The 13,607-nt window shown below is 42.1% G+C and overlaps 2 protein-coding genes across 4 annotated transcripts; both read right to left on the bottom strand.

Annotated features, from left to right (window-relative positions):
* Positions 1 to 1,535: 1,535 nt before the first annotated feature.
* On the bottom strand, positions 1,536 to 6,926 carry LOC111972171 (vacuolar protein sorting-associated protein 4B). Its single transcript, XM_023999062.2, has 11 exons — positions 6,726 to 6,926; positions 6,234 to 6,345; positions 5,731 to 5,881; positions 5,503 to 5,564; positions 4,168 to 4,287; positions 3,877 to 4,033; positions 3,570 to 3,718; positions 3,245 to 3,326; positions 2,826 to 3,045; positions 2,496 to 2,636; positions 1,536 to 2,400 (listed from the first exon to the last, which is right to left on the bottom strand). The coding sequence occupies exons 1-11, from the start codon at positions 6,744 to 6,746 to the stop codon at positions 2,299 to 2,301; spliced, it is 1,317 nt and encodes a 438-aa protein (XP_023854830.1). The 5' UTR covers positions 6,747 to 6,926; the 3' UTR covers positions 1,536 to 2,298.
* A 479-nt stretch (positions 6,927 to 7,405) lies between these two features.
* LOC111972356 (ankyrin repeat domain-containing protein 29) lies at positions 7,406 to 12,784 on the bottom strand. 3 transcript variants are annotated; one of them, XM_023999380.2, is made up of 10 exons: positions 12,557 to 12,782; positions 10,926 to 11,036; positions 10,225 to 10,323; positions 9,869 to 9,967; positions 9,606 to 9,704; positions 9,050 to 9,148; positions 8,809 to 8,907; positions 8,531 to 8,626; positions 8,260 to 8,358; positions 7,406 to 8,145 (listed from the first exon to the last, which is right to left on the bottom strand). In XM_023999380.2, the coding sequence occupies exons 1-10, from the start codon at positions 12,566 to 12,568 to the stop codon at positions 8,062 to 8,064; spliced, it is 897 nt and encodes a 298-aa protein (XP_023855148.1). In that variant the 5' UTR covers positions 12,569 to 12,782; the 3' UTR covers positions 7,406 to 8,061. The 3 variants fall into 3 exon arrangements, with proteins under 3 accessions (XP_023855148.1, XP_070302249.1, XP_023855147.1); XM_070446148.1 differs by having other exon boundaries at positions 10,867 to 11,036; positions 12,557 to 12,781; XM_023999379.2 differs by lacking the exon at positions 8,260 to 8,358 and having other exon boundaries at positions 12,557 to 12,784.
* Positions 12,785 to 13,607: the final 823 nt, after the last annotated feature.

The following is a 13,607-nucleotide window of genomic DNA, read 5'->3' as shown; positions in this document are numbered from 1 at the left end:
ACGAAAATATCACATTTACATAAGTATTCAGATCCTTTACTCAGTACTTTGTTGAAGCACCTTTGGCAGCGATTACAGCCTCGAGTCTTCTTGGGTACGACGCTACAAGCTTGGCGCACCTGTATTTGGAGAGTTTCTCTCATTCTTCTCTGCAGATCCTCTCAAGTTCTATCAGGTTGGATGTTGAGCGGCGCGGCACAGCTATTTTCAGGTCTCTCCAGAGATGTTCGATTGGGTTCAAGTCTGGGCTCTGGCTGGGCCACTGAAGGACATTCAGAGACTTGTCCCGAAGCCACTGCTGCGTTGTCTTGGCTGTGTGCTTAGGGTCGTTGTCCTGTTGGAAGGTGAACCTTTGCCCCAGTCTGAGGTCCAAAGCACTCTGGAGCAGGTTTTCATGAAGGTTTTCATCTGTACTTTGCTCCGTTCATCTTTCCCTCGATCCTGACTAGTCTCACAGTCCCTGCCGCTGAAAAACTTCCCCACAGCATGATGCTGCCACCACCATGCTTCACCGTAGGGATGGTGCCAGGTTTCCTCCAGACGTGACGCTTGGCATTCAGGCCAAAGTGTTACATTTTGTTTTCATCAGGCCAAAGAATCTTGTTTTTATTGGTCTGAGAGTTTTTAGGTGCCATTTGGCAAACTCCAAGCAGGCTGTCGTGGCTTTTACTGAGGAGTGGCCTCCATCTAGTCACTCTACCATAAAGACCTTATTGGTGGAGTGCTGCAGAAATGGTTGTCCTTCTGTAAGGTTCTCCCATCTCCACAGAGGAACTCTGGAGCTCTGTCAGAGTGACTTTCGTGTAGTTGGTCACCTCCCTGACCAAGACCCTTCTCCCCCGATTGCTCAGTTTGGCTGGGCGGCCAGCTCTAGGAAGAGTCTTGGTGGTTCCAAACTTCTTCTATTTAAGAATGATGCAGGCCACTGTGTTTTTGGGGACCTTCAATGCTGCAGACATTTTTTGGTACCCTTTCCCAGATGTGTGCCTCGACACAATCCTGTCTCGGAGCTCTACGGACTATTCCTTCGACCTCATGGCTTGTTTTTTGCTCTGCAGTGCTCTGCACTGTCAACTGTGGGACCTTATAAAGACAGGTGCCTTTTCAAAATGTGCCTTTCAAAATCATGTCCAATCAATTGACTTTACCACAGGTAGACTCCAATCAAGTTGTAAAAACATCTCAAGGATGATTAATGGAATCAGGATGCACCTGAGCTCAATTTCTAATAGCAAAGGGTCTGAATACTTATGTAAATAAGGTATCTGTTTTTTATTTGTAATACATTTGCAAAAATGTCTAAAAACCAGTTTTCACTTTGTGTGTAGATTGAGAGAATAAAAAAAGAATCCATTTTAGAATAAGGCTAACAAAATCAAGGGGTCTGAATACTTTCCGAATGCACTGCACATTGATTCTTCGTCAAGGCACAACTTGTACAAAACATTTGAAGTCTGCAAAGATGTGGGAAGTACAATTTAAGGGGTCAAAAACACTTTACCAAGGATTATTGCTCACTCAATTACTGATTTCCCTTGAAGATCAATAATCATTGGGTTTTATTACATTATAACATACCCCCACCAACCCATTCCAAAGTACTTTTACTTTCTTTTGACCAGCAAGGCACTCAAACTAACATCTTCTTTCAAAAACAGCATACAGAAAAACAATATGAAAATACTCAACATAAAAACTGATGAAAGAAAATTGTAATCATTAAATTTGCTGGTAGTTAATCATGATATGGTCCTCTTCAATGAGTGCTGCTCCATCAACGCAGAGTCAAAATTACAGGCGTAGCCCTTCTTGGTAAGAAAAATGAATACAAAGAAAGAAACATCGGTAAACAATGTCCAAACACATTACAGTACAACAAAACAGGCAATCCTCATCCATCTTGTCAAACCATAGATGCACTTCAAGCAGTAAAGGACTTTTGGAGGAGTTATTGTAATGCACAATTGCATGCATTGCTTGTTTGATGCCATCAAGGCCAAAACAGACACTTTAGTGTTTTAAAGCATAAATTATAAATACTTTTCATGAATCCATATTATTTGAGACCATCACCATCTTCAACCAATCTATCTTTGTAAAAAGAAAAGTTGTATACTATGGGTACACTATTATGGGTATGTATTGGCAACAAAGTAAGTCAACAAATTAACATACATGAAACATGAAGCCCCTTTGCTACTTGTGGAGAGAAAGTAGAGTAGCAAATGCAGGCCTGAGAACCAGTGAAGAAAAAGGATATGAGAAAGGAAAGTTGTGTTCGCATTATTTGGTTGAGTATTAGCCTTCCTGACCAAAGTCCTCTGTGAACTTCTTGAGTTTGTCCAAGTCCTGCTCGTTCACAGTTGGCTTGGTGTTGTGCAGTGACCTCAGCATATCAGCCTGTGAACAGCACATCACAAGGGTCAGTTAGCATCACATACTTGCTCCCTCGTGTTCAAAATCAAAAATATATATGTTTTTGGGGTTCTTCTCACCATGCAAACAATGGGCTCCATGAGTTTCTCCCCATTAACATCCATCCAGGTCATCTCTATGGCGTCTGGATCTCCTGGTGAGCATGGTGTCAAGAGATCGTCTACCACGAGGTTGGGATGGTTCCATGATGACCCTTGGACCTGGGTGTATGAAGAAGAACGCATGGGCAGAAATGGGACATTGATTTGTGATAGCTGATGTTTCATTGACAGTGTATTCATATGACTCAATGCTTCCTTCACAACTATCAGATGAGGAAAATTAAATGAATTAAGATTCACTGCACCTAGGTGAGCCCTGTCCCTGTTGAATGTCAGACTGTCACATACCCGTTTGAAGTGAGTGGCCGACTGCACCTTCCTGACTGGCTGCATGAGGGCGTCCCTTACGATGACGCTGATGTCTGCTCCAGAGTAGCCTTCCGTCTTCTTACCCAGGGTCACATAGTCTGATTCAGTGAGCTCATTGGGGGTGGAGCCCAGATGCAGCTTGAACATGAAGGAGCGGGCGTGCCCCTCAGGCAGAGGGATGTAGATCCGCTTCTCAAACCTGAGCCACAGAAACACGACAGTTGTGATATCTGATATGGGAATGTTTATATGGAGATGCAGCAAGGGTCATCCCATTATTTATCTCTAATGTTTAACAATCTGTTTAATAAGAGTCACTTGGTCCAAACATTGTGAATAATACATCTTCACAATAAGATAAAGGACTTGAGATCATCAGAAAATAAATATACACTGACCTTCTCCTAATAGCAGAGTCCAGTGTCCAGGGGATGTTTGTGGCTCCTAGAACCAGGACTCCCTCATTGTCATTTCCAACACCTCAGAGAAGAGAGATAATTATTTAAATATACAGCTGATTCAGTCAAAAGGAAAGCCAAAATCTAGCAAAAACAATTGTTGTTTAGTTGTTCTGGTGACACCGTACCAACAAAAAGGTTCAGTGCCAAACGACATAGTGGCCAAAGCAGTTGTGTCAATACTCAAGGTACAAGGTAATCAGGATCTGAGGCCAGGCTTTGTGTAAACTGTACAGTCTGTCAGCCCAGTGGCTGGCTCTCTCACCCTGCATCTGGACGAGGAACTCAGTCTTGATGCGGCGGGCTGCTTCACTCTCATTCTCACTCCTGGAGCCACACAGAGAGTCTATCTCGTCGATGAAGATGATGGAGGGCCTGTTCTCCCTGGCCAGGCTGAACAGGTTCTTCACCAACCTGAAGACAGAAAGAGTTGTGGAGAGTGAATATGAGACCAAAGGAGAAAAATACAGAGGAGAAGGAGAGAGATAGGTATGTATGAGCAATATCCTTTTAAATACTATATTGATTTGATTGCACAGCAACCTGCCAACCCTCCTTGCCCCATTACTCACTTTTCACTCTCCCCCAGCCACTTGGACACCAGGTCAGAGGAGGAGATAGAGAAGAAGGTAGAGTTGTTGGCTTCTGTGGCCACAGCCTTGGCCAGATAAGACTTCCCTGTACCAGGAGGGCCAAACAGCAGGATCCCTCTCCATGGAGTTCGCTTTCCTGGACACCAAAGACAAATATACTTAGGTATTCTTTATTGAAAACGATTTACTCTTCAGATGCACTGCTGCAAGTCATAATACATCTGTTAATATCTAGAATGTTATGTGTTTCTTGAATTCCATAATCCATACCGGTGAAGAGGTGAGGGAATTTGATGGGCAAGATGACAGCTTCTTTAAGGGCCTCCTTTGCACCCTCAAGCCCAGCTACATCATTCCACTTGATGTTTGGCTTTTCCATGACGATGGCCCCTGTAACATAGATAGAAGTCGGTGAAATGTAGTACGGCAAATAGGGACGTAACAAATGTTAAAATGTTCTTAACGTTTAAAGTGCCATTTTTTTCTGCTTCAACTGAGAGAAGAAAAAGACATGTGAATTCACAATGCAGACATGGTCCTGCGTCTGACCACTAGGGGGCAATGCAGTTCAATCTACCACAGTCATGGCTACCAGATGGCGCTCACCTTACTGCTGTCCCCCACCCACTCAGCAACGAAGGTAGTTAATGCTATCTTTAGGTTCTCTGTGGTGTGCCTCTCATCCATGTCCTCAGTGGTTAGTACATGGGACTTCATGTCCCACTTCTCATCAATGTGATGGCTCGTTGCGGTGATGTATGACAGCGTGTCACGTATGGTGTTTGAGATCTTGACCGTTGTACTTCCAGAGCAATCATTGTACAATTTCTGTACAATTTTTTTTTTACAATTTCACTGTACAATCTTGTAGTCTGGTTCTAGATATGCCATTAGGACATTGCCGCCGACATTCTCTACCCTTAACAATAGCTGCATATCAGCTGCAACGATTTCTGTAATCAGCGCTGTGATTTTCTCACTCCATCCCTTATCGCACTTCTTTCGTGTGATGAGCTTGTTTAATGTCTGTTGTTGGGGGCCTGCGCTGTTGCCAGCAATGGGTTGGGGCTCACGGTCATGGTGTCTCCCTTTCAGATGTTTTATTGTTGCACCTGTTCTGCCTCTGCACTAGCTCAATTCACCACCTTCTCATTTAACTTCTTAAAGTATTGCCATAAAGGACTTCGCTGCTGTCGCTTCCCTGTCTCACTCTCTGACATTTTTTCCAACTGCTAACAATGATGATGTGTGGAGCCCTTTATATCTGTGGGAAATAATTTGAAAGAAGCATTTCTCCTCCTACTAACTTTACAGCATTGTTGGGTTAAGTATTCGTTTAATTTGTATTTTTCCATTTATGAAGATGATCGGGACCTGTTAGTGGTAGTTTTGTGATAACTGCACTGTGAACATCGTTTTTTCGGTTTAAGATTTTTGCAAACGTTAAAGATCCCAATTTAGTTTAAACGTTCACACCCCTAACGGCAAATAGCGCTTTTTATCATTCAAATCAAATACAGATTCAGTGCCACAAGACTGCATCAAAGCTTTGTATGAGCCACACTAAAAATGCTGAACAGTGAAGTAGCTGATGATATAACTCACCTGAGAGTTGATTTTTAAACTTATTTTTCTCTGGGTCACCTTCACCTTCATCACTGTCATTCCTGCAAAAGAAAAAGAAAAGTAGTTTGAGATCACTGTACTGATAAGGTGGCCCACCTTTATGCCACACAAAAAGTATAAGCACAGTTCAAAAGAACCAAGAATCAGATCAGAATGAAGGATTGGTGAGGATAATAACACATCTCAGGATTTCTTATGCTCCCTCACCCTTTGTCATCAGAGCCGGACTCCTTGACAGGCTTGGCTGGAGGGGCCTTATCCTTCTTCTTCAAGTATTCCTTCAGCTTCTCTGCTCGGTCCAGGTACTCTGCACACTTTGCCCTGATGCTCTGCTTGGCCTTGTCTCCCTGGGCCTCATCTGCAGGAAGAGGAAATGTAACAGATTGGCATCACATTATGTCCAAGGCTGGGTAATCGTCACACGTGGGTCATTCAATGTGAAAGTGAAACAAAACTGTTAAAGCTGTTTCCTGAAGAAATTGTTAATGTTGATCCATAGCTCCTAATGGGGTCATTCAAAGTTCATTCCAAACTTTAAGGTCAAAGGTGCACAGTTCATAATCATGTCAGTCACACATATATCAGTAAATGAAAGGAAACAGAAAAACAAAGTAGCCTATGTAGATGTTCTGTGTTTGCAGTATAAATGCAAATTAAGAACTTGAAAAAAGAAGTAACAGGAAGTTGAACTGAGATAAGAGACAACTCACATTTAACAACATGAAGGAAGTATTGAATGGAATGCTGGTACAACCGGAGAGCTTCCTCGTAGTTTTTAGCCTTATCCTCCTCTGCAGCCTTGCTTGCAAGATCTATTGCTTTCTGTAACGCAATGCATGGGCTATGTTAAAGGAGAACCATAACAAGAGAGGGTAGAGCATTAGCATGACGTCATGATCTTGCGGGGGCTATGTTAAAGAAGAACCATAACAAGAGAGGGTAGGGCATTAGCATGACGTTATGATCTTGTTCCGCAAGATGTCACAAAGGTATGTCAAAATGGCATTAGTAAATGGAAAATCAGTAATCATACACACTTAGTTGATGCGAATTCATTAAATACTTTGGGTCAAGAGAGACATTAACTAGACAAACGTATATTAACGCCATCTGAACCCACAGTAGACTAACGATACAATCCTGTGTTAGCTACAGTAGTTAGCTAACTTGTTTATTTTGTCTCTGGCTGGAGATTCACTCACCTGTAAATTGTTATTAGCCATGGGTGCTGGTTACGTACGATGGTCAAAATAACCCACCGTAGAATTTCACTCGTCTCAGTAAATCAACGTGCAATAGCTATAATACGACGTTAATAGCTCTGGTTAGTGTGTTGTTGTCATTTTGGTGACAGTTCTTTAATTCTTCGGAATCTCTTCCGCATCAAGATGTCGAGTGTCACTTCCGCCTATGGTTTACATGTGACATCAGCACAAAAAGAGACGAGAGCTTTTTCTGACCTATCGTTGTCAATTTACTGCGGTCAATTTCACAGCCTATTCTTAAAATCTATGTGCATTGCATATGCGATAAATAAGGTCAGACAAAGAGCATCAGACACATTTGCATGGATTCAGTTTCTTGGTGATTTATATATACACTAGATGACTATTTAAGGGCGCTGTGTTGAAGCCACCGTGCCTCCATCTTGGCACTCCCCACTGTGGTAATTTCTTGGGGGAAGCTATAAAAATGCATTAATTAACGTCTACATTCGTTTTTGCCACATTTACTCTATTACAGACACCTTAACGCATACTTTTAAATTATATTATGTGAGCTAAACATAAACATTTAAAATATCTAAAAACATTGGTTGTATAATTTTTTGAGATGACTAATGTTACTGTCCCCACTACAACAAAAAATGCTTAAATACGTGTAATTTTGTCATTGAAACATTTAATTGAAAAACCGTAGAATTCCATTCATTGCTATGGAGGACTGCTCCTACTGGAGTGCCAATATGGCCGACCGGTGGCTTCAAAGTCTCTCAATGGCCAAACTGAGCATCTAAATATCCAGAGTTTATATAGATCATTGGTACCAACGGCAAGTACACTGACCTCTAGTGACTTGTTATTATAGCACATGTTATTGACTTGGTCACAGGATAAATGTTTTTTTCTTCTTCCACATTCATCTTTTATTTAACCCAATGTACAGTATTGCATTTACTAAAATTGCAGAAATAAAAAAAATGCAAAATATTTAGAAATATCACAGCACCAGGATACAATATTTTAGAAACTAAAACTATACAGCAAAGTTAGAACAACACCTCAAACGAAAGGATGTACATGGCAAAATAACTCTAGCCACAAACAGATGCATTTTGGTAGTAGGCTACATATTGATATGTCCAGTTACATTTACTCCAAATAGCATTGTATTTTCTGAAGCTGCAATTGAAAGCAAGCACCATATAAGTATTGTAGTGTGACTGAATCCTGTTTGTTTGTTCTCTGTTGTTCGGAGCCCTCAGTGCATTTCTCTCCATAAAACAACCATGGTCTAAGGTGGGAACTAGGATTGTCATCAACTACTTCCATTTAAGATTTGTGGTCGCAGAGCACTCAGGATGCGATCACTCTTTGTAAGATCTGCTGGCAGTTCATTGTTCTGCAAAGAAAACAAAACCAGTCATGAAAAAATAATCAACCAGAGCGACATCCTAAAATGCATCCTTCTCCTCTGCTTTGCTTCTTCTCCCCTGTACACACTGCAGTGATTTACCTTGTTGGGTAGTGTGGGGTCTGCATTGGCCCCGAGCAGAAGGTTTACACTTTTATGATTGCCACCCATGACAGCAGCGTGGAGGACTGTGGAACCATTCTGGAGAAATGGAATGGTGAAGCCACTTAACTAACGGCTGGTTCTTATCACTAAAACACTGATGTTTTACAATACAATGTTTCACAATATACTTCTGAATAAAAACTACTCCTCTGGGTCATGGCGAGACAGGAGACGGCAAAGAGCAAGCATCACTGCCTAGATATCTTACCTTGAGAAGGCCCATTGAAGGGGAAAACTTGAGGAGCTCCTCAATGACACTGTTGTGTCCTTTGAAAGCTGCCTTGAATAATGCAGTTGACCCGTCCTTCAATAAGATCAAAAGAAACATGAGACATTAACATTTTAATTCCCCATTCAATATATAATATGCCTTACACAAAGAAATGCATTTCAATAAATTACTTGATTGAATATATTGATGGAAGACAATCATCTTGTCTTTGTCAACCCACTGTGTAACCACTGGGTTGCTAAAGGACAACATACTTTTCTGTCAGCATCCCGATCTGCACCACGCAGAAGTAAAACCTTCACTACTTCACTGTGTCCCATCTGGGCTGCCATCCACAGGGGGGCTGTGCCATCCTGGAGAGGAGGGATAGTGAGGGAGGGGGGTGAGAGAAAGAAAATGGAGACAAAATACAAGGAGGAAGAGGGTGAGAAGAAAAATGAAGAAGTCAGTCCCTCTATTGAAGTCCTCTATTATTGTATGGGGGAGTGGCCTCACCTCCCTAGGGTGGTTAACTTTGGCTCCAGATGACAACAGTTGACGTATGACAGTCACATGACCCTCCTGGGAAGCAAGGAAGAGTGGGGTGGCACCATCCTGAAACATGATATTAGAAACATGTCACAACAGCAAAGCAACTGCATGACAAAGTTATGCAATGTATGGCTTGTTCATGAATAGTAACACATAGAATGGCACTGTTGTGGGTACAATGGATCTTATAGAAAGGAGAGAAAGAGGCTGATGTTTTGATGATGCAAAAACCACTATTGTCAATCACCAATATCAGAACTAGTAGTGAGCAGAGAATCACTGTGTCAAAATCAATTGTTTTCATACAAACATGTAACTTGGTTACACTGAGTAATCCAATCCCTTCTATGTGTTGCATAAAACAAAATACATCTCATGTCTGACTCAGCGGTAACCTGAGAGGGTCTTCCAGTGGGATTTTGGTGTGTTGTGGACTACAGCATTGGACACTGTGGGGCTCTGCAGGAGTGAGGGAAAAGGACAGACATAGTGAGATGAGATAGGTGTTAGGGATGCTCACATGCAGCTGGTCATGAACATTGGCTCCATTCTTCAGAAGAGTGTCTACCACCTTAGAGTGGCCATACTGACAGGCTGCAGAGAGGGCTGTGCCACCGTCCTGCCAAACCATGAGAACACAGATTAGCAACATATCCTGCAGTGACTGGCACATGGAATATGACTATACACAGCAGGCATCCAACACTGGATCACTGCTGTTAGCATATTTTGTCTGCCTCCCTGTGATGTTCTCTCTCTCGCTAAGTAGGTGACACGGCATACCTTTGTCTGGAATTCAGTTGAGGCACCAAATTCAAAGAGGAGCTTCACTACTTCATTGTGTCCCTGCTGGGAAGCGAAGAAGAGGGCAGTGGAGCCTGTCTGAGGGTGGAAACATGCATTCAATGTCAGGAAGACCTTAAAAAGGACATACACATTTTCTCAACGCTTCAAACATCTTTACTGCTTATTGTTTCTACTTTGACCACATTGGTCTCAAAGCAACATCAATAATGCAACGCTAATTTCAGGCGCTGTACTACGGAAAAGCAGATGGTTGCAGTTTATCAAGGAGCAGCACTAAAACCAAGGTATTTCGTCTAATGACACCAGTGTACAAAAGTGGGAGTATACTTTACCTCTCTCTGCAGGTTAATGTCAGCTCCCTGCATGATCAGCTCACTGGCACAGTCACTGTGGCCATTGTAGGACGCCACCATCAGGGCTGTGGTGCGAAACTGTAAAGAGACCGAGGGATCACAATCAATCAACACCTCAGTTCAGTCAGATCATTGTCTACATGTCATTCAAACTGCACATGAAAGAAACCTGGGGGTCTAGATTTTTTTGTTTTTGTTTTGTTTTGTGTTTTGATTCTCCTCCAGACAACATAATTGCACACACAGCCCTCCAAAGTACCACCCCTTGTCTGATGCTCCACCCAATCATTCACATTCCCTAACCTCTAGAGAAAGTTGCTGAAACATACTTGAACTTATCAGCGGAGACTTGACATAGCATTACATTTCAAATACCACACAACAATAAACAATTAGATGTGACACACATGGAAGCTGCAAGCACCTGAACATGAGCAGACTGACACAACATATTGAGACATACATACACCTGCACACACACACACACACACACACACACACACACACAACACACAACACACACACACACACACACACACACACACACACACAACACACACACACACACACCACACACACACACACACACACACGAGTTGTAGCTCTCTCTTTCTCTCCTACCACAGGTGGTTTATGGGTAAAGCGTGCAGCTGAGCCGCCAGGGCATGCAGCGTCCGTACACTGTCTCTGCAGTCGGCATCCACACGGCCACTGTTGAGCAGTAACTGAAGCAGGGCCAAGTTCCCCTTCCGAGCTGCCCAAAACACAGCATTAGCCAGGGGCGTCTCCTTCTGTAGGACAAACACACACGATACAACATCGAACAGACACAAGTGTCAGATAACAGACCTGTAACCAGACTAAAAGACACTATCTACAGTATCATCCCAGAAGTCTTGGCAAGCAATTTCTTTGCTGGTATTGGTCAGACAATGGAGGTTATAGAGAAAACCATTTAAAATGAGTTGCAGTCATGCTCTTCCTGTTCACAATCAATATGAGAATCAATATGGACAGAGGTTCTTTGCACACGCACGTTGATTATGCTCTTGCATTGGGTATGGTGTGGTTATATGGTCTCTGGTCTGGTTGTGTGTGATCTCTAAGAGTCCAGCTCCCACCCACTTATGTAGGTCCAAATGAATCTGGGTATATTTAACAGACAAGAAAAAACGCAAACATCTAGCAACCCAAAAGTTGTGTTTGAATTTCATCACCATATCATTTTAGCAAATGTTCAACTACATACTACGTTCTTAGCTACTTTGCAACTACTTAGCATGTTACCCCTAACCTTAATTAACCCTTTAACCTTAAACCCTAGCCTAGCTGAGATTAAATTGTCATGTCGCTGCCACCTGGTCTCATAGCATTTTCGTATTATCCTGTATGCGGCAGTAGCCTAGTGGTTAGCACGTTGGGCCAGTTCCCGAAAGGTTGCTGGATCGAATCCCCGAGCTGACAAGGTATAAATCTGTCATTCTGCCCCTGAACAAGGCAGTTAATCCACTCTCGGCCGTCGTTGTAAATAAGAATTTGTTTTTAACTGACTAACCCAGTTAAATGAAGGTTACATTTAAAAAAAAATCTGAGACATGCTAAGTTTCGTATGGTATGTTTTAATTTGTGGATGTCCATCCATTTCTTATGATAAATTACAATTCGTATATGTTATGAATTGCAAAAACGTACAATATGTTATGAATTACCAAAACGTATGATATGTTACGAATTCCAATTTGTTGTTGCTAACGTTGGCTAGGTGGCTAATGTTAGTCAGAACAACTGGAAACTTGGAAAAATGCAGGTCAAATCATGATGTCAGTGATCTTCAGGTCTGAAAGTCTGAACTCTAGAAAGTGGGCCGAGTTATCGAATTGGAATTTCGAGTTGGATGACCATTCAAATCGATTTTTCCCTGTCGGAGCTTGTTTATTTCCGAGTTACCAGTTGTTTTGAACGCGGCATATGTCCAGGAAAACCATGACCACGAAGGTAAAGCAGCATATCTAATTTCCATTACGATGTTATTATTGCCCGCAAACCCCCTGCGATGTATTAATTTATTACGTGCGCATAACTCACCACAGGCCTATTCATAACAGCACAGATTAGAAGCCATGTACGCAAAATAAGTAAGCATTCGTAGTGAGTAGATTATATTAGACTACTCTCTCTTCATTCCAAGCATGGTTACAGTAGCCTATGCAGTAGTAGCTGTAGCTCTAGTTTAGATCCCTGTAATATGGATATCTATATATAGTGGAGTTGAGTCAACTCAGCTACATATGCAGGAGAACGTTGAGATTACCTTGAACGACATCCTGTGGACCTCATTCGTGACTCATATTTCTTGCGAATGGGTTGTTGCTGCTAACGTCCCGATGGGTTTAACTGTAATAACGGCTGTAATTCGTTTTACCACACTGACTGCTCCAAGGGTGTCGGCGCGCTGTTGAAAAAACAACACGCAGCAAATCCTCTGCAGTGCCGCTCCAGCCACACAGACAGGCGCACGAGTCACGACCGCTGCAGCTATGTCTGATTCGATTTCTTGGAGTCGTTTGTTCAACCAAATGAAACGAGTTCGATTTGGTTACAGTTTCATTTTGGCGGTAGTAGTTTATTTATCCTGAGGAAAAATAGACTGTTATTTTATATATATATTTTTTTGTTACACATAATCCAGTCCTTGCTCCTAATGCCCCTAAACTCCAGAAAGTCAGCCATACAACTGTATTAGGGGATAGTGGGTATGGGTATGGGGAGAACAATTTACCCCAGGTAACGTTCTGAATAAAAGGGCAACTACACCCTCCACATTTTTGGGGGATTTTTCCCAGACCAAAAAAAATGTCTCCTGATGTGGAGACATTGTTGTGGAGCTGTTTGGATGTTTTTTTTGTGTGGCAAAAGTAGAGTATACCCATTTCTCCAGGCACCACTATACCACTGTATTAGCCCACACAGCTGTGGTTATATTTCTTTAGGTTTAGGACCTCATTTTGAACCGTATAGAGACCGCAACTGACATATAGAACAATCTTAAAATGATCTTTCTACTTTGGTTTAGATGCAAGCATAATGATACCTCTAACAAATTAATTTGACTTGGTGAAAATCAGTTTTTTGGACCTAACTTGCTTAACACTTTTTCCATGTGGTTTCTTCCTTCACAAATGAAGACCTCTTCCTAAGTATGTGGTCAAATTGTCAATTGTGTGTATGGTTTCCTAGAAACAACGGTGGCTCAATTTACCCCTTTGGCTCTCCCCTACTGTGTCTGTGCTGTGACACAGGCTACCCTGTATTCTTGGATGTTGAGCAGCTGTTTCAAAGGTATTATTAGTTTGTGCCAAAAT

This window comes from Salvelinus sp. IW2-2015, linkage group LG13 (genome assembly GCF_002910315.2).
Source record: "Salvelinus sp. IW2-2015 linkage group LG13, ASM291031v2, whole genome shotgun sequence".
Classification (NCBI taxonomy): Eukaryota; Metazoa; Chordata; class Actinopteri; order Salmoniformes; family Salmonidae; genus Salvelinus; species Salvelinus sp. IW2-2015.
The sequence above is the reverse complement of the archived record's forward strand: the minus strand, read 5'-3'. Positions and strand labels throughout refer to the sequence as shown.